At 32.7% G+C, this 20,371-nt stretch overlaps 3 protein-coding genes across 8 annotated transcripts; all 3 read right to left on the reverse strand.

Moving 5' to 3' along the window:
• Positions 1-209: 209 nt before the first annotated feature.
• Positions 210-5,975, reverse strand: LOC107952118 (probable glutathione peroxidase 2). Of its 3 annotated transcripts, none has more exons than XM_016887392.2 (7): positions 5,677-5,975; positions 4,831-4,907; positions 4,661-4,722; positions 4,463-4,581; positions 3,849-4,016; positions 3,715-3,755; positions 210-425 (listed from the first exon to the last, which is right to left on the reverse strand). In XM_016887392.2, exons 1-6 carry the CDS (start codon positions 5,842-5,844, stop codon positions 3,723-3,725), a joined length of 627 nt encoding a protein of 208 aa, XP_016742881.1. In that variant the 5' UTR covers positions 5,845-5,975; the 3' UTR covers positions 210-425; positions 3,715-3,722. The 3 variants fall into 3 exon arrangements, with proteins under 3 accessions (XP_016742881.1, XP_016742888.1, XP_040930441.1); XM_016887399.2 differs by having other exon boundaries at positions 210-473; XM_041074507.1 differs by lacking the exon at positions 210-425 and having other exon boundaries at positions 3,466-3,755; positions 5,677-5,949.
• A 5,712-nt stretch (positions 5,976-11,687) lies between these two features.
• On the reverse strand, positions 11,688-14,274 carry LOC107952112 (uncharacterized). Its single transcript, XM_016887379.2, has one exon. It carries the CDS (start codon positions 13,774-13,776, stop codon positions 11,902-11,904), a length of 1,875 nt encoding a protein of 624 aa, XP_016742868.2. The 5' UTR covers positions 13,777-14,274; the 3' UTR covers positions 11,688-11,901.
• Positions 14,275-15,630: 1,356 nt separating this feature from the next.
• On the reverse strand, positions 15,631-18,471 carry LOC107952095 (uncharacterized). 4 transcript variants are annotated; one of them, XM_041074508.1, is made up of 5 exons: positions 18,209-18,471; positions 17,656-17,815; positions 17,499-17,572; positions 16,829-16,973; positions 15,631-16,487 (listed from the first exon to the last, which is right to left on the reverse strand). In XM_041074508.1, exons 1-5 carry the CDS (start codon positions 18,417-18,419, stop codon positions 15,977-15,979), a joined length of 1,101 nt encoding a protein of 366 aa, XP_040930442.1. In that variant the 5' UTR covers positions 18,420-18,471; the 3' UTR covers positions 15,631-15,976. The 4 variants fall into 4 exon arrangements, with proteins under 4 accessions (XP_040930442.1, XP_016742847.1, XP_040930443.1 ...); XM_016887358.2 differs by having other exon boundaries at positions 15,631-16,567; positions 17,656-17,819; positions 18,209-18,388; XM_041074509.1 differs by having other exon boundaries at positions 15,631-16,567; positions 18,209-18,346.
• Positions 18,472-20,371: the final 1,900 nt, after the last annotated feature.

Genomic DNA, 20,371 nt, shown 5'->3' on the forward strand with positions numbered 1-20,371 from the left:
AATATTCGGGTTATATCAATATCAAATTGATATTCTGATTCCCTACACTTTCAAAAAATACAGAGGTGTAGTTTCAAAAGTTTTAATATCGATACCTCTACTACAGGTTACAAAAATTCAACATATAAAAGCATTTAAATCATTCAAACTTAGTCCCTACACATCATGCTTCATTCACCTAGTTATATAAGCATCAAAATGTCTAAAAATTAAACCAAACACTATGTCCAAGTTCATAAGCTTCCAAACATACACAATATGCAAATGATCCCAAATACGTCTTAACAAAACTGATACAAATGTCTACCACATTGTGTTTTTATTCCCTAGAACTAGAATAAGTAAAACACCTAATTTAATGAATAAAGAATGGCTTGGATCAATCCCTCAACGGCCACACCGCTTACACTGGGAACGCAACTACTCTGTAAAGGATAAATGGAGTGGGTGAGCTTAACAAGCTCAGTGAATGCCTAGAACAACCATTATGCAAACAAGTCGTCATGCATCAATCAAACAACATACAACATATTCTCAAAACGTAATTAACTAAGTGTCATAGTTCATATATTTAGTCATATTCCATGCATTCTTTTACATTATTTATATGAACGTTTAGGCATACAAAAATAAATTTTGACACATATCAATCACATATAAGCACACATAATTACATACAATCCTATTTAGTCATAGTGTACGATAATTTAGCTCTTGAGTTTATGAAACTTTAAGTGGACTCTATCACCACTCATCGGATACATGGATCTCCAACACACCACACATAGACTCGTGGAGTCAAACATATCCCACAAGCAAAGCATATAACTAATGTTCTCCAGCACACCACACATACATATCCCAATAAATGGAGCTTGACTCACATTCCCTTATCTCTCCAAAACTATCTCTGGACATCAACGCCCCACATATCACAACACATATAAGTGAGTACTCACAATCCTATGGCATGCTAACTATATCCAACAGTCTCATGAAATCACAAGGTCAAAATATCCATAGTGTAATCCAATATTACTTACCGATTATTCGCACATATTCACCGCATAATCATATCATTAGCACATTATACACACAGTCACATGGCATGAATAACATACACTCATATTTACCGTCACAACAGTTATCACAAAATGATAATATTTCATCACATCATAATCCTCTTTATCACAATTCACAAACATATTTATCTCATATTTAGCATAGGTAGAAGAACACTTACACTCGGAATTTAGAGTAGGGGTTTAGACTACATCTAAATTTCCAAATACACAACGAATCATCTACGAGCAATGATTCTAAAACACTCACTGAAATATTCGCTTTTGTCGAAAAACCGAAAGCTTAAACAAACTTCTCTTTGCCTTTATCTCTACTCGTTGAAGGTCCTATCGACTCCGACACTTCAACAAGACAAACCACACATATATTCAGTCAACAATCAGTCAATACCTCTCTTCAAACAGCTACAAACACGAGCCTAAGCTACATTCTTTTCTAACCAAAACCTTCAGCACGACAGGCAAACTTAAAATTCGAATAACTCAGTCTACGCTTAATCTTTTTGCATAAAACAAATTTCATTCATCTACATATTCATCTACGACTAATTTTCAATTTTTAAACTACACAAAATTACGGTTTTTAATGTATCAAAATTTTTCAACAAGTTTTGACTATTACAACGAGAATTCATTAAAACCCGAGAAATCATTGACGAAACTTCAAAGTTATTTTTGAGAAAGCTTTTAATCAGGTTAAAACTAATTGAAAAACACTTTAAAACCAAGTTTTTATCCACAAATTCGGAATTCACCATTAAAGACCCTATTTTTGGCTTTTAATCAAAACATACGATTTAACGGTTAAGAATTTAGTTTCAAAGACCCAATAACACTAAAAACTAATGAGTTGCGAATGGTTACCTTTAATAAGAAGAATTACGAGTTTTCGATGCAAATCCAAAAAGCCATAAGTCGAGAAGATGAAATTGATGAGATTTTTGGGTAATTTCTTGAGGATTTAGAGAGGTTTAATGCTTGAAAATGATAGAAATTCAAAATATTATAGTTTAAGAGTAAAAAACCAATAGAGAGAGTGAGGAATAGCAAGGGACGGCAACACTAAGGAGATGGGAAGAAGCATTCGTGAAAATAACTGGGAATGGGGGTTTAGGTTGATTTTAAAAAATTGGTTTAATTCTTCATAAAGACTCACAACTTTAACCCTTTTACAAATCAGTCCCTTTTCTAAAATTAAAGATATTTAAAACTTGTTTTTAAAATTGACTTAACTCTATGAAAAACATTGTCGAAAACATTATCGAGCACTAACCTTACAAATTTTCGAACTCATATATGCTAAAATTCCTAATAAACTCCTATGTCCTATTTTGGAGTGTCACATAGTAGCCATTGGATTCACACTGGTGGGCAGTGGAAATAATCCTTCGATATCTTAAAGGTAATATCAATCATGGGCTATTGTTCAAATCAATTTCACCACTCAATCTCTTGGGGTTCTCCAATGTTGATTGGGCTAGTTCAATTGACGATGGCAAGCATACTTCTGGCTAATGTGTTGGGTCTTCGACAAAATCAGGGGATAACTCTATTACACTGGCATTGCTGCCATCCAGTGCTTTATGCTTGAATGAAGCATGTTGAGCTTTATATTCAGTTTGTCCGAGAAAATATAATACTCAATTTCTCTCAAAACAATCTATTTTCATAATTTTTCTTTCTCTTCATATTTTATTTCTTCCGTCAAGATCTTGAATCTTGATGCCAGTAGCAGATTCAAGAAAGTTTAATATATAAGAGTAAACAGCAAAGAGAAGAACAAGAGAACGAGAGAGAATTGAGAACGAGCAACCAAATTCCTTGAATGAATTTTCTGTGCACAACCGTTCCTCCCTTAAAACTACTGGTAGAGGAAACTGACTAACGGCTACTTGGTTACAGCAGCTGTTAACAGACAGCTGTTATAACACCAAAATGCACTGTTTGGATTATAGCCATACGAACCGTATAACTAAAGACCAAAACGAACCATTTAACTAAAAAGCCAAAACACACCGTTTGAGCCACTAACCCTTCCCTCCTAAACAACTAACTTCTGCAACGGTAATAACAGAAATACAAACATGCTTATTAACAGAATATAAATGCTCCCATAACACTACATCTTGCTGGCATGGCATGCACTAAACTCTAATTCAAGCCCACATTACCATCATCAATCATAACATTACTAAACAGCCTCCTTTCCCTACTTAATAATTTGCAAACTTTTTGAAAGCACATTTTCAGGGACATTATGTTAATTTATGGGGCTGCTTTTTTTTAGTTCATATCGAGTAAGGTTATAATATAAGATAATGGTGTTCACTCTCTCAGTCCTCTAATCAGATCAAAAGTTGAATCCAAAGAAAAGAACTTAGACTTGAACAATATTTGTTTGGCCGCATTTATTAATTTATTTATGTGTAACATGCCAAAATACAGAGGAAAGGTCTATCTACTGATCAAATATTGTTCTGACAATTTAGACAGCATGACAAAAACAAGCATCAAGCTAAGCCCACCAGACACTAATCATTCTAATCATGTTGTTGACAATGACATGAGGAAAGTCTATGATTTATGCCATTGCAGTTTCTTTGATGCTATATTGAGTGTAGTAGCTCTATACCTTGACAGTTAAGAAGATCCGAGTAGGTCTCGTATGTCCTTCTGCAAGAGAGAAATGTAACAAGGAACGATTTAATGGAGTTCATACATTTTTACAGGTATCAAATGTTATCAGAAAAATAAAACAACTCTAACCTCGATATTGAGGGGTGATGTGGTTGGGGCATATCTCTCCACAACTTTGCCTTCTTTATTCACCAAAAACTTTGTGAAGTTCCACTTGATTGCATCTCCGAAGTATCTGCCTTTTTCTGATTTTAGAAATTTGTATAGAGGTGCAGCATTCTTACCATTTACCTCGACCTGCAATAGTTAGATATGATGTATAAGAAACCATAGGTTTGTATGCATATTTATCGACTTTCAACTCCTCTCTAAGAGAGAAACTTTTGTGTCACAGTCATATTCTTACAACCCGACCCAGCTCATTGGATATGGCTTGTGTAGATCAATTGACACCCGTTTTGCAAAGTGCACTCATTTGTGTGTTATGACATAGGTCCCATTTTCATGCTAAGGAGGCTAATTATTTTCCTGCTAGGTCACCATATTGCTGGCATAAGTAGTGTGGGATAAGATAGAGCCATAGAGGGGAAAGCCATATTTGTAGTTCAACAGACTACATTGTTGATTGTAAGAGGACCTAAAAGAAGTACACTTTGATCCAAAAGCAAAGAATGAATAATACAATAAACGTTAACAACGGATAAATATTCATAACAGATTTCACGCGTCTACGTGGTTACAACCTTATCAAAAATTGGAAATTCTGCTTTGAACATTGAGCATGTAGCTTCCTGAATTTGTTCATTGGTTCCTGGTTCTTGCCCCCCAAACTGGTTGCAAGGAAATGCTAAAATCTCAAATCCTGCATAACATTTATAAGCTTCAATTCAAACAATTAGACAGAACATAAAAAGGTCTCCAATTTATGACAAATGACAGACCTTGGTTTTTGTATTTTTCATACAAAACATTGAGTTCCTTATAGTTTGATTGGGTTAAACCACTGCCAAATGGAGAAAAATGATATTTAACATGAATAGCTATGAAGTGTAAGTCATTGATGAAGAGTTATGCTAAAAAATCAGGCCATATAACTGATCGAGCAGATTACCATTTTGAAGCAACATTCACTACAAGAACAACTTGCCCTCTGTATTCACTTAAACTTACATCATTTCCACGAATGTCCTGCAGATTGTAAAAATTGAAGTTTATTCAGTTGAAACTTTGTTGACGTGCCTCAGTTCTACCGAGAGCCAAAGGGTATATCACACAAGTCAAATATTATCTTCGGCCGGGGTTTTGTCTTTCTGACTCTACTAACAGTTCTGATGAGTTCACATAATGACAGTGCTTCAAAATGCCTAAACAGGCAAAACTATAGCAAACTAGGAATTTGCACACATTGGACTTAACCCCATACCTATGGCATATAAATCATTTATAGGGAACACTTGAGCTAGCTAGGCCAAGACCCTTGCCATAAGCTATCTTTTCAGAAACCATGTGCCGCATTCATGGCTTATACCTGTTGAGGCAACACGAGAGGCTCCTACTTTGTGAACTCGTAAATCTCTTGGCAAAGATGGAAACAAAGCCTCAATCGAGGATAATACCGGACTTGTTGATATACTCCTCGACCTGTGACTCCCAAGCTATCGGCAAAGTCAAAGCACACCAACAATGCTTTAACTTCCTTTTCCCCTTTATTAAACAGATATCGATGCGCATGATGAATAGTTAATAAGAGCGATGATAAATACACGCAGAGAGTAAAACAACAAGTAATTCGACAGTAATACAAATCCAGGCCCAGCAGCAAATAAACAAAATTTGGGGGAAGTAAGTAATTCAAGTTTTAAAGGATAAAAATAAATAACATTCAATCCCCACTCCCAACATAGACATAGTATTAGTGGATGGGTATCCAAATTGCTAAAAAAGAAGAAATATATACCTTGACAGTGAAGTCGTAAATGGATTCTGGGGAGGCGTCTTCAGCCATGTTATCAATATGAAGCGGAGAAGATGGTGATGGGTATGTGTGAAATTGAAAATACAGACACAACGCAAATCCCAGAAATAGCAGAGAAACCAAATTGCTAAATTTCCAGTCCCAATACATTTTTTTTTTAATTTACTATAGTTTCCTGCCCTCCACAATGCACTGCTGCTAGCAAATTTCAGTGTTTATTAATGACTTGACTCGTAAGATTTGATTCTAGAACTACAAATAATTATAAAAGTTGTTACCGTATATTTTTAAACTACTCACTACATTATTAATAAATTTATTTTTTATTACTTAATTTTAAAAATTATAAAATAATCACTAAACATTTTAAAATTTTTTATTTAAGTTATTACACTATTTAAAAGTTTTTATTTAAGATATTACTTGGAGATCAAATAAAAACTTTCGAATAATTTAACGACTTAAATAAAATTTTTAAATAATTCAGTGATTATTTTATAACTTTTTAAAATTGAATGATCAAAATATAGACTTAGTAATAATTTAATGACATTAAATGTTGTTTACCTTATTTTTATTTATCTATTTTTAAAAAATAATAATATTTTTTTTCAAATATGTCCAATTCTTCTCAATTTAATATTAAGTAAATTAGTTCTTCGAAAAAAATAAAATAATTTAGTCCTATTAATTTAAAAAATGAGCAACTAAAAATAATTAATAATATCGTCAATATTTTTCATTAATTTATCCTATTTAATTTCTCATTTTTAAAATAAATAGAGATTAAATTGTTTTATTTTGTTTTATTCTTTCGAGAGGGATTAATTTTCTAAATAGCAAAACTAAAATAAACCAAATAGTTCTTTTTATCATTTTTAATCCAGTAAATATTTTTTAGGATAAATTATTAATATTTTTTGGGTGTTTTTTTGTTCATATTATTGATGAAAAGTTTTTTTATATTCATGTTTTAAATTTAATTTGTTTTTTAATTACTAGTTGATACTATTTAAATAATTTATAATTATAATTTGATTAACATATTTTTTAATTCTTAAATTTGTATTTAATTGGTACTTAACTTTTTTTACTAAAAAATCTTTAAAGATCTTGATTTTTTTCAAAAAAAATTCTTCTTATTTTTACTCAATTGAGCTCTTAAATGTCAAAATTTCAATCTATTATGTCTTTTTAACCGATAAAATTTGCAATCAAAAATAAAAAAGTAATGATAACTGTTTTGGAGGTTATTTTCACCACATGGCACATCAGGATTGTGTCAGGTGAGAAATTTTGGTATTTTATATTTAAAATCATTAAAATTATTAAAAAAATTATACAAAAGATTAATAATATTAAAAAATTATAAATATAAATGACACAAAAATTGTATATATTATAAAAATTATTAAAAAATGCAAGAAACACTAAAAATATTAAAATAATAAAATATATAAATTTAAAAATAGAGAAAATTATTTAAAATGTTATAAAAATATAGGAAAGTGCAAAATATTTATAAAAATAGAAAATAATAGAAAATTATAAAAAATCAAATAAAATATAAAAAATTTAAAAAACCTACAATTTTCTATATATCCTCAAGGAGATTCGTGTATACGAGAACAACAGAAAGCTTCAGAGATCAAATGATGGTTAAATTTTTTATGATTGTCCCCCTTGATTTTTATAGTTTTTTAGATTTTTGTTATAAATTTATATATTTTAAAACTTTTCCTGCACCATTATATTATTTGTTGTTAGTGCCAAACCAATAACCAAGTTGGTATTTTTTTAAATACCTAATCAACTTCATCAAAAAAATTTATTATATGACTCTGATAACTAATAACACAATGTCACATGACATCCACAAATTATAATATGTGGTAAGTCTTTTTTGAAAATAAAGAACGAGACTCTAAAAATTTCTCTTTTGTTTTACCTGCGCCTTTTTATTCCTCTCGCTAATTCTCTTTTTCTTTCTTCATTACATTCAATCATGTGCATTCTTTTTTTTTTATAAATCTATTTTATAGATATCTTTGTTGTCTTTATAAGTTATGATGGACAAATGACGATGTTTGTCGTCGTTAAAATCCCATCGGCCACCAACAGTTTTTCTTGAAAAGTTTATAACTCTTTATCAGCTTATTAATTTGTTTTTGTTTTGAAAGTATTTTAAAATAATAAATTATATCATGAGTCGGTTTAGGCCCGTATTGTTTTAAGTTATATATATATGTATATATATATTGTTTTTCATTGTTTAATAAGTCTTCACTTTTAAAAGTTTTTATTTGCTCTTGTAGTACATGTTTTAGTCTTGCTTTTGAAAGTGATTTTAGAGATGATTTTGTCTCCGTCCTCTCTAGTTGGTGGATGCTCGATTTTTTTGCTAATTTTTGCCCACTGCTTTGGTGGATGCTCATGCCCACCACTTTGGACCATTCAAGCTAATTTCCTTATCGTATTAAATGCTTGCAATCAAGGGTGAAGTCAGAAATTTTTTTAGGAGGGGCCAAAATAAAATTTTAAATTTTAATAGTCTAAATCTTTATAATTTTTAAAAAATTAAATCAAATTTTTATAATTTTAGGAGGGGCCAAAGTGGAATTTTACCTTTACTAAATCAAAATTTTAAAAATTTCTAAAGGGCTTAAATAGCAATTTTTCGTTTTAAGGGAGGGTCGAGGCCCTTGTCAAACCCCCTAGATTCGCCTCTACTTGCAATCATTCTAAATATGCCCGAAGTTTGTGAATAAGTGATTGTTTGATAATAAGCAAAGAATATCCGTCTTTCTGCTAAACAAGATGTATTGAACTCATAATTCATTAGATACTTTTTATGAATGTCAACTAAGTATCGTAAGTAAATTGGTCTCGATTGTTCAATCATTTGATAACCAGAGTCATTCTTTGATAAATGATCACTATGAGTCAAACTCAATAGAATTTGATCAATCTTTTTTTTTCTATCGTTAAGGTGGAGAATTGAACCAAGAATTCTCTTTTTTTATCATCAATTGAATCATTGTTCCCAACCCAAGATTCTATTTTCTCATCAATCCAATCACTGCTCACGTTTTTTCTTTTTCTTATCAATGAATAAATCTCTTTACTTGTATGACTTAGATGTCTCGTATTTCTCAAAAAAATGATTCGATTGATTGGATTTAGTATTATACTTATGGGATTAATGATATCGATGAGATTGATATTTAAATATTTCTTCTTAGAACGAATTGATTTGACCCTATAAGCAGGACCACTATTCTAATTATTACATCAACGTGCCATAATATTCTATTAATGTTGAAGCCTTTTTTGTGTTGATGAAACTTATCATTCCCAACTTACGACAAGTGTTTGTTGTTTTTTTTCCTAAATTATATAATTCCATTCACGGAATGGATTAATGAATTTCACTTAAATAAATTTTAAAAATATAAAATTATAAAATTATAAAAATACATGTATAAAAAGTATATAGAAAGTTTCTTAAACCCTTCCCCAAAAAAAATCTTATGAATGTCATGTGAGTTTACTAATTGACATAAGATCTTAATGATGTAATAATTAGAATTTTATTTTTTTTGCAAAAACTCTTAAAGTGGGACAAAATAAGAACAGGAAATACATTGTTACTTGCAACTATTTGAATTGGTTAAGATAATAAAAGCCTTGATTTGGTCATAGTCATACATACTAACCTGCAAAAAGGATTTCAAAGTTTTTCCAAGGCTCCATGCAAATATACTAAAAATGCTATAACAATCAAGAAAAATCTGAGTGAGAAGGCATGCATGCAACATTGGTCATTTGCCGTAGTGCTGTTTGTTACTGCTATTCACAAGTAATACCTATGATTATCGTGTCACTAATATGTCAACGTTGAAAATTGCTCTTTGACTTGGCCTGTATACACCTGGATCGAGGGATAACAGGATCACAAGATCGAGCATAAAAACAACTAAACAAACAAGTACTATGAATATTGACAGCAAATCTAAGACTTACGTTTTCAAATGCAACACAATTGATAATCCTAAGCTAAAAGTTTAAAAGATGAAATGATGAATACGAGTGTGTTTGTATGTATGCATGCATAAGGATAGCATTGTTGAAAATTAAAATTAGCTCACACTGTTTTAAAATAATAATAGCTCACACAATTAAAGAAAGAGCTCGACTTCGATATGAATTATGATATTTAGTGACAGAAAGAAAAAGGATATTGCTCCATCTTGACACGGTAAAAACTGAGAAGCTGATGAGATGGGTAACAAAACATCAACTCTGAGATGAAAAGAATGAATCTTAAAGAAGCTTTAAGGTGTCTAAACAATGCCCTCCTCTGTTTACAAAAAAAAATTCCAATAACTTGCTCAGGAAGTAAGTCAGTCTCACCTTTGATTTCTTTAGCGTTTGTCACATCTGCGGTAGCTTAGAAAAGTTCAGCTAGCTAGTGCGTGCTTCCTTGATAGTAGCTTTACTGATGATTCCCCCCTAGGGGCAGCTCTTCTTTTGGCTTGGATTTGCCATTATGACATGAAACGTAGGAACAAGGTTACTTGATGACGAAACATCAAGACCTGCTTTCTTCAAGGCACTGTTTACATGCTTCCGTGTCGATTGGAAGTGAACTGTACAGAGAGAACAACAGGCAGATCTAAGTAAATAAAATCAATATTCAGTATCCTAGCCTAGCCATTATCAATTTCACAAAACCTCAACTTCCTTGATTAAGCAATCAAATGTCGTTTCTCATTCTAATTCCTCAAAACTTAACAAAGTACATAGCTAACAACAAATTTTAAGCGGTGTCGAAAGTTATAAAGCAATTCATCACATGAAATAAAGGAGCAGAATGAAGGAATACCCATTAAATAAAGAACGATGAAAGAAGAATAGAGAAAAAGTCAAGAGAGACATATAGATACCTTTTGATCACGTATGTGCAAGCCTTGTAAAGTTCCTGCTTGGAATAGGAGAGAATATAGAGATGGCAAAATCTAGTCACAGCCATGGGTTTGAACTTACATTCAACAAATAAAAATGTTGATTGTTCTTAAAATCAAGCTAAAACTATTATTATTAACATGAACATTATCATCAGGGATTTCAATGTTATTGATAATAGGATTAATAATAACTTGTGCATCACCAATCTCTTGACTATAGTTTTGCTTGAAAGGGCTGATACCAAACTTCCAATAATAGTTCCTCCTGTACTGGATATTGAGGTTTTCCATAAGAGCCCAGTAGTGATCTCGGTAGCATCAAGAAAGCTGCCAGAAGTGCTATAACCGGCACTTGATGTGCTTGCGTGTGATTGGTGCTGCATGAGAGAACAAAGTCCGGTGATAAGATAGGTAGAGGAGAAGACATATTTGATAATGATATTGACAGCAGCCGCAGTTTGACTAGAGTACCAAGATCAACAAGCAAAAAAAGGAAAAAACACCATGAAACTCAATAGTAAAATAACAAATGGCTTTCAGTTTTAAATCTTAAAGTCACTCGCTGGTTTCTAGTTCCTAAAGTTTCAAGTGGTAACTGCTGGTATTTAAGGGGGCGGGGGAAGGAAAAACACGCAAAGATTACAAAGTCATACATGCAATCTATATACCTTTCAGAACAACTCATTTCGAACTTCAGAAATCTGTAAGAACATAATGGAAGCAAGCAGTTATGAACAGATTAATGGTAACAGCATTAGCCATTAAGAAAAGATACATCACATCCAACTTAAAGTTCTTTATCTCAACAAAATGATAACAGTAAAAGAATTACATGACAGATATACAAATACAACCATTTTACCGCAAGCAAATTTGCATCTGCAAATGCATTAAAGTGCCTAATATTGTTTAAATGAATTCCTAATAGCTAACAAATATTAATAAAGATGTTGCTCTTGGGTTTGTGAAAGTTGCTCTAAAGGTAATTTTATGATTGTAACTTCACTCAAGGTATTGGAAGAGATGGATAAAGATAAATCCTGCATTTATTTAATAAAATGTGAAATGTATTAACATAACTTTAAAAAAAAAAAATTGCCTTGAGCACTCATGAATCAAGCTGTAACAAACAACCGCTGCTATGGATTTTTATGTACAGAGTGTTCTTTCTTACCTCAACTTCAGGCATCACGTTACCAAATACTTAATAGTATACAATAATTAAATACAAGAATCAGCCCTATTGAATCTTTGCCTTCTTCAACCTGTACATTAAGCGTTCTATAGATTTTTGTATTCTGTTTTCATCTTTCTGCCTCACTGCCTGAGATGCCTGCTGTAAACTCTGAATCCCACGACCCAAACTGGCAATTGAGGGTGCTGCAGGAAGAGACTCAGCTGCACATTCAATACCATCTCCATATACAAGCAAGCTGGTGCAAGTTGCAATACTACACCCAAAAGTAGCCCATGGTAGGACCCCAATTGGCTGCACCTGCCTTTTCCTCATTATTTCATAGAAAGCTGTTCTCATTGCTGAAAAACTGGTCTTTTCAGCTGAGGCAATAACACCATGGACCACTGTTCGGATTTTTTCGGCTGAAGCAGCTGCCTTGAAGAGAGACGAATTTGCTCCAGAATTTGCAAGTCCAGGGACCACAAATTTTGATGGACCAAGAGTTTTACCCAGTGCGATTCCTACTACCTTCTGGGTCTGACTCATAGCTAACTTAACTGAAGCAGGAATATTCCAAGTCACAACCTTCATGACAGTTGATGCAGGAATAACTTTAGAGATGGATGAAGCTCCTAAAACAGCTGTTGCACTAGCACCCACTGCCGCCACAGATTTATTAGATAACAACCGCTTATTGTCAGTGTGGTTTGAGGTTTCCCCATCACCTACATCATCTACAACAAGATGGTCAACTAATTCCTTTACCTCTGGAGGAACAGGAGTGTTCCAATTTGTTCTGAGACCTGCCAAGCTACTAGCATCCACGATGGCTACTACAGTCTTGAACTTTTTAGCCTGACTTTGAAGAGCCTGTGCAAGGATTGCATGGGACTTGACCTCAACAGGGAGCTCAGAGAAAGCAATCTCAGATGTGCTGACATTCCGTAGCTTCTCAATGGGCAGCTGGCCAGCGTTGTTAAGTGCAATTCTCAGTGCTTCAACAGCAATTCTAAAAGTGTAAACTTCTGACATTATCCTGGTATCCACAACTTCCCCTCTGTTTACATCTAAAAGCAGCTTCTGTGAAAGTGCTAGTGCTCTTCCCATTGAAGGAAGATCAACAAATATATCATGTAGATCCAAAAGAAGTGGATAAATTGATTGTGCAAATGGTGGAGCCTTGTAACTCGCTGTCAGCTGAATTTCATTTGTTCCCACCTCAGAAACAGAACCAGGCTCCAAAAAATTTATATGTGAAGATAAGAACTTCACCATCTGTGACTGAACATCATTGATAATACAGGACCTCGTAAAACTGGAAACGGGAGCCGAAGTGCCTTTTTTTGGAACCAAACTATTAACAGGACCTTGAATTTTGCTCCCTACCTCAACTTCCTTGGAGGGATCATATTCAAGAAAACTATTAGGAAACGGTGATTCAAGAACCACAAAAGCCGAACCAACCTCCCTTGCTGCCCTCTTGGCAGCCAAGAAATGGCCATGAAAACCAACACCAAATATCTCTCTCAAAACCAAATTGCCAGCCACATTATCATACTGGTCCTTGTTAATCTTATCAACAAAGCATCGTTTGAGAACTTCAAAAGAGGAAGTGGGAACAGTGTTAACAACAAGACTGTCTTCAGACTGAATATCGGAGAGAGCCGCGTGGTTACCAATCTGAGCAACGACAGCCTCAGGTCTAAGTTCCCTAATAAGACACTCGGCATCAGCAGCCGACCTCTCAGATAAGTTCTGAACAGAAAGTATGTAAATGACAGATTGAGAGTGAGGCACCCTAACGGCGAAAACGAACTTTTTAATGCGGTCAGGTATCAAAAGCTTCTGAACTAAGTCACGGGAGGCTCTTAAATCGTCGAATTTGAACACCGAAAAAGGCCATAGGTTTTGCAGCTTATAAAGAAAAGCAAAGGCCATTGCAAAATTAAGGCAGGCTAATAGTGTGGGTATTGCTAGTCACGAAGAGAAGAGATTAAAAGGGGGGCGGGATCCTCTTAATCTTTGATTCATCTCAACATTGAATGAAAAGGGTAAACGGGGGAAAGCCAAAATTGAAAATTGAAAATTGAATCAGTTATGTATTAGAAGCAGCAAAGTTATGGTGTTTAAAGGATTAAAAAAGAGCATGTAACCCTAAACTCCGATGGTGAAGGTGAATATAATTTCGTAAAAGAAGAAAAAGAAATACGAAGAAACTAGTATACCGTAAATCATGAAACAATATGATACGGCATCACATCTCGCAGGCGGAGGAAATAAAAGTATGGAATTAGAGGTGATGCCAAGATGCAGCGGCAGCGGCAGCGGCAGCAACCGGGAAGGAGGGACGGAAGGGTAAGAGAAGGAAGAATGAGGAACGAGGAATCAGCAGGGTTGGGCTGGGCTGACCTGAGCTGTTTCATGCTGATTTGCAGAAGCATAACCAACTATGTATAATGTATCTCTAAAAGGTAAAATTCTGCTATTAGTCCCTATAAGTTACAATTTTAGTTTTTGTATTCTACTAGGATTAATTTTAATTTTAATTTTTATATTTTTTCGAATTTTGATATTTTATCCTTCACCAAAATAATAAAAACTAAATATTTTAGTTCAATTTATGATATTAGTCTTGTGTTATATGTAATTTGTAAATTTAATTTTTATACTTTTCAAATTTTAAAATTTTAATCTAACTACCATTGAACTACTTAAAATCACATGACTTTTCATGACTATTATGTGAAAATAACAAATTGACATGGTATTACGAATGCGATAATATTTTTCTCGCATAAAATTTTAAAAATAACAAAATTTAATTAAACTACAATTTGGGTCAAAATTGAAACTTTAAAATTTGAAAAGAACATGAAAAGAACATAATAAAAATAACAATTATAAACTACAAATATCAAATCAACAAGTTACAGGCTAATAGCAAATTTTCACTTTAAGTGAGTAATTATTGTTTAAATAAATTTTAAAAAATAAGTTAAAATTTAAAACTAAAAATTTTAAGTGAGTAATTATTTTTTAAATAAATTTTAAATGATTAGCTGTTTGTTAAAATTAAAAGATTTAAACGTACTTTATTTTAGTATATTAAATTGAGGTTTTTAAAGAATTTCGCTTATTCAATTGAGTTACCTTGTATACCAATTCAACCGAATTCTGGGTGAAAGAAAAACTAATTGGTGTGAATTGCTTATTGGCAGCTTTATTTCAATGCTGCAACCATGAAGATGCTCCTGAGCAACCTCTTTAAGGTAAGTTTTGTTACAATCTTGGCTCTTATTGGCACCTATATCTTTCACTTATTGGCATGCTTCTTAATTATAATGCACCATCTATTCCACTGAATTATCAGAAGTGTTCCTCGTAAAATTCTCTATATTTGGTCGGTGGACATGCAGGTTTTGGTCATTGTTGCTTTGCTGAAGATGATAATGAGGCGAGGATTTTCTGCGATGCAGCTTAGTTTCGAAACATATCATCTACTTAAAAAGGAATATAATTAGAAGAAACTACACATCAATACAATGATTTCATGCACTAAGTTCACATCTCATACCTGGTTTTGTGCGGTATTCAGTGGCTTCTCTCTTACATTATAGGTAAACATGTTCGCTTTGCAGTGGGAAGCTCTTCCTCTGTTGCTCATTGGGATTGGTGTAAATCAGCCGTATTCTTTACCTCAAGGTATTTCAGCATTTGGCCTTCCTGTTACAACTATTGCTCTCATATCCACATATTGATCTTTGTAAGTACTTCCATATATCGAGATTTATGTCCAGTGAAAGTTTTCTTTTATGTGTGAACCATGCAAGCAATCTTTAACTTTTATCCAAATAAGCCCCTAATTTACAATTTATGCATAAATCAACATTTCACTAATAAGGGCTTATTTGGGTACAACAAAAATACAGGCATATTTAACAAAACTAAACTAGTTCAAGGGTTCTATTTTATCATTAGTAATAGCCAAAGGAGAAATATGTATATATATACACACACACATGCATATATGCACAACTCCCTCTTAAAGCACCTGTAGTTGCTATCTTCCTGAGGCTCTGATGTATGTCGAAAGCTAAGGAATGAAAAAGGATTAGCAAGAGATGAGAGATTATTGGTCTTATCTCCGCAATACTTTTTCCTTTAACTCTGATGAAGAAAGTCTCAGTCTCTTCAGCCTTTCAGAAGTACGGCGCTTCAACCTTGTCATGCTTCTGGTGATTACACCTCTAGTATTAGGTGGGGTAAGGATGCTCACATCCTCATTCCAAGATCCCACTGTTGTTTTACTCCTTGAACACAAGATGTTATTATCATCTACGTGATTCTGAATAACCTTCTCCTTATGACAATTCGAATTTTCACCATCAGCAACAGAATAAGGACAGTCTTTAGGATCTTTATTTCCCATGTTTGAATCAGCCGTAGTACTTTCAGCATTTTGAGAATCATGGGTGCTCAACTTTTGCAGCAGCATGTGATCAAAAACTGAGTTTGGAGAATCTCCAGCAGAAAGCATCAGAAGATCACGTATCCTGGCAGCAGGGACATGGAGATTGTCTAAAGAAGGGAGTGGCAAAGACATAGCGTTGCTGTGAAGCAAACTAGTAGTACTGCTTGCTTCAGTGCTACTACAGAAAGATTGTTCATTAGAATGTGAAGCATATTCCTCCCAGTCATATGGAAATCCAAAGAGGAAATGACTGCAAACCTGCAAGGGATTAAGATCAAGAAATTTGAGCTCCAAGGGGAGGAGTGGAGTTAACAAAATACATGTGCATTGTGATCCGACAGGATGTATATCCAAATTTCATTTATCAAATTGGTTTAGCTGTCCTAAGATGAATTTTAAATTTAAGCAAAAGCAAGGTTTCAAGAAGATCATATAATATAGTCTTACTATTAGGAATATGATAAAATGATATTGTTGGCAAGGATAAGAATCAATAGCTAGTCTAATGAGAAACCTCACCTTAGGTGAAAAGCCATTTTGAAGTGTACGAGAGGTATTGATGAATCCACTAATAGCAACTGTGATGCCATCGGCAGTTTCAAGAGTGGTGGCATCATGTCTTTTGGCAATGGCTGCAGAGCACAACACTCTTTGTCCTTGCCTCCTGTATGTCACGAATTAAACCGACACCAATTCAGTAAGTGAAATTATTAAAACAAAATGACCAAAGTAAATGTACAAAACATATGTTTATAATGATGTAAGTCATTTATTATTCTTAAATCATAACTTAAAATTAATTATTCTTTTTAAAGAAATATGAGTATTTCTTTTACCATCTTTATTTTTTCTAACCACAAAAAAAATCATTTTTACATATTTTTATATTTTTTTCTTAATTTCTCCCCAAATAGTGGGTATGTCAATTCTAGTTATAAATAAAACCACTAGAAAAAGAAGAAAGAAAAAGGGGCTATTTGTTCATCAGTATTTACAAACGTGGAGTACTAACACTAGGATAGAGTTAAGCCTCATCTAAATCCACATGGAAAAGATAGTTCCTGAGAATCATGCATGCTTCAGAAAAAGCAAATTCCTCCTCTTTTATTTAGATATCTGTATCCATATTTATATTTATATGAAGAAAAGAAAAAAAAACAAAAATTGAAGGTTGAGTTAGAGAGGCTACCCTCTGCATTGAAACCCTCCAACAGCCAAACCCTTAGGCTGCACCATGCACAACCACCAATCATGCAGTACCACCTGTAGCCCCAATATTCAATTCTTATAAGAATGAAAAATAGTGCAAATGAAAAGGAAGACACAACAAAGAAAGGAAAACTTACAGAGTTGAGTGATAGATTAGCAAGAGGAGTAGGGGAACCGATGGGGACGGCGACAAGTTGGTCCGACTTACACGGCTTTTCAGATTTTCTTCTCTCTCTGTTTCTCTTCCCCATTTTGGTTGGTTTTGCTTCGGGCAGCAACTCGTTTGCTTACCTGCCACTGCCTGCGACCGGCCTTATATTATTTATGTCTAAGTTTTTCAAGATTCAAAAACAAATATATCTAATTCACGGGAGCCTCTTAAATCGTCGAATTTGAACACCGAAAAAGCCATTGCAAAATTAAGGCAGGCTAATAGTGTGGTTATCGTCAGTCACGCAGAGAAGAGACTGAAGGGGGGAATCCTCTTAATCTTTGATTCGTCTCTTCATTGAATGAAAAGGGAAAACGGGGAAAAGCCAAAATTGAAAATTGAGACAGTTACGAATTAGAAGCAGCAAAGCTATGTTGTTTAAAGGATTAAAAAAAGAGCAAGGAACCTTAAACTTCGATGGTGAAGAAGGTGAAAAAAAATTCGTAAAAGAAGAACAAAATACGAAGAAACTAGTATACCGTAAATCATGAAACGATATGACATCACATCACATCTCGCAGGCGGAGGCGGCAGCGGCAGCGGCAGCGGCAGCGGCAGCGGCAGCAACCGGGAAGGAAGGAAGGACGGGAGGAGGGAGGGAGGGAGGGTAAGAGAACAAAAACTCGGCAGAGCTGGGCTGGGCTGAGCTGTTTCATGCTGATTAACAGAAGCATAACTAAAGCTGTTCATCGCCGGGACCAACCAAAGTTTTAGGTGTGGGTGTCAGCTTAAAATTTCCAAATCTTACCGAATAAAATTGTTAAAATTTGGGTTCAGCCTACTGTATTAATTTTTATATTATTTTTTATATAAAATTTTAAAAAAAAATATAATACATTAAAATTACTAAAAAAATATAATACATCAAAATTATTAAAAATATTAAAATAAATATTTCTCAACAAATTAAAAATAAATTTAAAAACATATGTATACTTAAAATAACATTAAGATAAGTGCAAATTAATAAGTAAATATTTCTAAAATAATAACCAAATTAACAATAAAACAAGAGTTATACAATATTCAAATAATAACAACATAATAATAACAACATAATAGTGAAATGGTAGTAAAACAGTGAAAAAAAAGAAAGAAAATAACAACAAAACAGCAAAAAAATAGCAATTTTTTCTTTGTATATTTAGGCCGGGCCAAACTCAGGCCAAAACTCCTTACTCGAGACCCAGCTCATTTTCTAAACAGCCCTTATTTTTTCTCAAACTCGTTTTTCGAACTTATATTTTTACCAAAACTCTCTCACTTTTTGAGCTGACCTTTGGGTCCGGTTGGGTGACTGGCCATGAACAAGTCTAAACATAAGCAACTATATGTATAATGTATCTCTAATAGGTAAAATTCTACAATTAGTCCCTATAAGTTACGATTTTAGTTTTTGTATTCTAATATGGTTGATTTTAGTTTTATGCTTTCGAATTTTAAAATTTTAGTCTTCACCCAAATAATAAATGTTAAATTTATTAATCGTATTGTATGTAAGTGTAAAATTAATCTCTATTTTCTAATTTGATCATTTTTAATCACTATATTTTTTGAATTTTGCATTTTCAGTCCAACAACTATTAAATCCCTTAACTAAAATAACATGGTTTTTATGAGTATTATGTAAAAATAGCACGTTGACAGGGCATTAAGCATATGATAATATGTTTATCGCATAATATTTTAAAAATAATAGAATTGAATTTGACAGATTTAACAACTACAATTTAAGTCAAAACTAAAATTTTAAAATTTGGAAAGTACATAATTAAAATAATCAATTTGAAGTACAAAGATTAAATTCGCAAATTATACATCGTATAAACTATAAAGACTAATAGCAAAATTTGACTTTGAGTGAGTAATTATTTTTTAAATAAATTTAATAATAAGTTAAATTTTAAATTTTAAGAGAGTAATTATTTTTAGGTCTGTTAATTTTTTTTCCGTCCAACTTTACAATAAAAGTTATTTTATCCTTTTATTTAATTTTCTACCTTTTTTGGCCTTTGAACTTCAACTCTTTTTTTTGTCAAATCACCTCAAAATGGATTAAAAAGTTAACACTTGTTAACATTGCTGACATGGCATATACGTCGGTTGTCATATGGATGATATGTCAAATTTTAATTAATTTTTAATTTTTAAAATTTACTTTTTTATATTTTTTATACTTTTTAATGATTTTTAATTTTTAAAAAAATTATTCTTATAATTTATTTTGAATTTTTAAAAATTTTAAAAATTAATTAAATGCTATTGTGTTATCCACTAGATAATTCTTTATGTTGGGATGATTTGACAAAAAACACAAATTTAAATATTAAAAAAATAAAAAAAAATTAAATAAAATGTTAAAATTCAGAGCATGTTGAAATATACCGCATGACATTTTAATTAAATAAAAATAAATAAAAATAAAATAAAATATTTCTCTGCTTCACCGTCTCTCCCCTTAAACTATGATTATACCGATCTCTTGAAACGGCCTGAAAACGTAATCCTCCATTTTAGACATTTCCTTCTTTGTCTCTCCTTTCTTCATTTCCACTCCAAACTGCTACTTATCTATCTCTCCTTTTACATATGGGGGATTCTAAATGAAAATTATGTATGTATGTTTGGAGTTTTTAAAACAT

This window comes from Gossypium hirsutum, chromosome A08, assembly GCF_007990345.1.
Source record: "Gossypium hirsutum isolate 1008001.06 chromosome A08, Gossypium_hirsutum_v2.1, whole genome shotgun sequence".
NCBI lineage: Eukaryota > Viridiplantae > Streptophyta > Magnoliopsida > Malvales > Malvaceae > Gossypium > Gossypium hirsutum.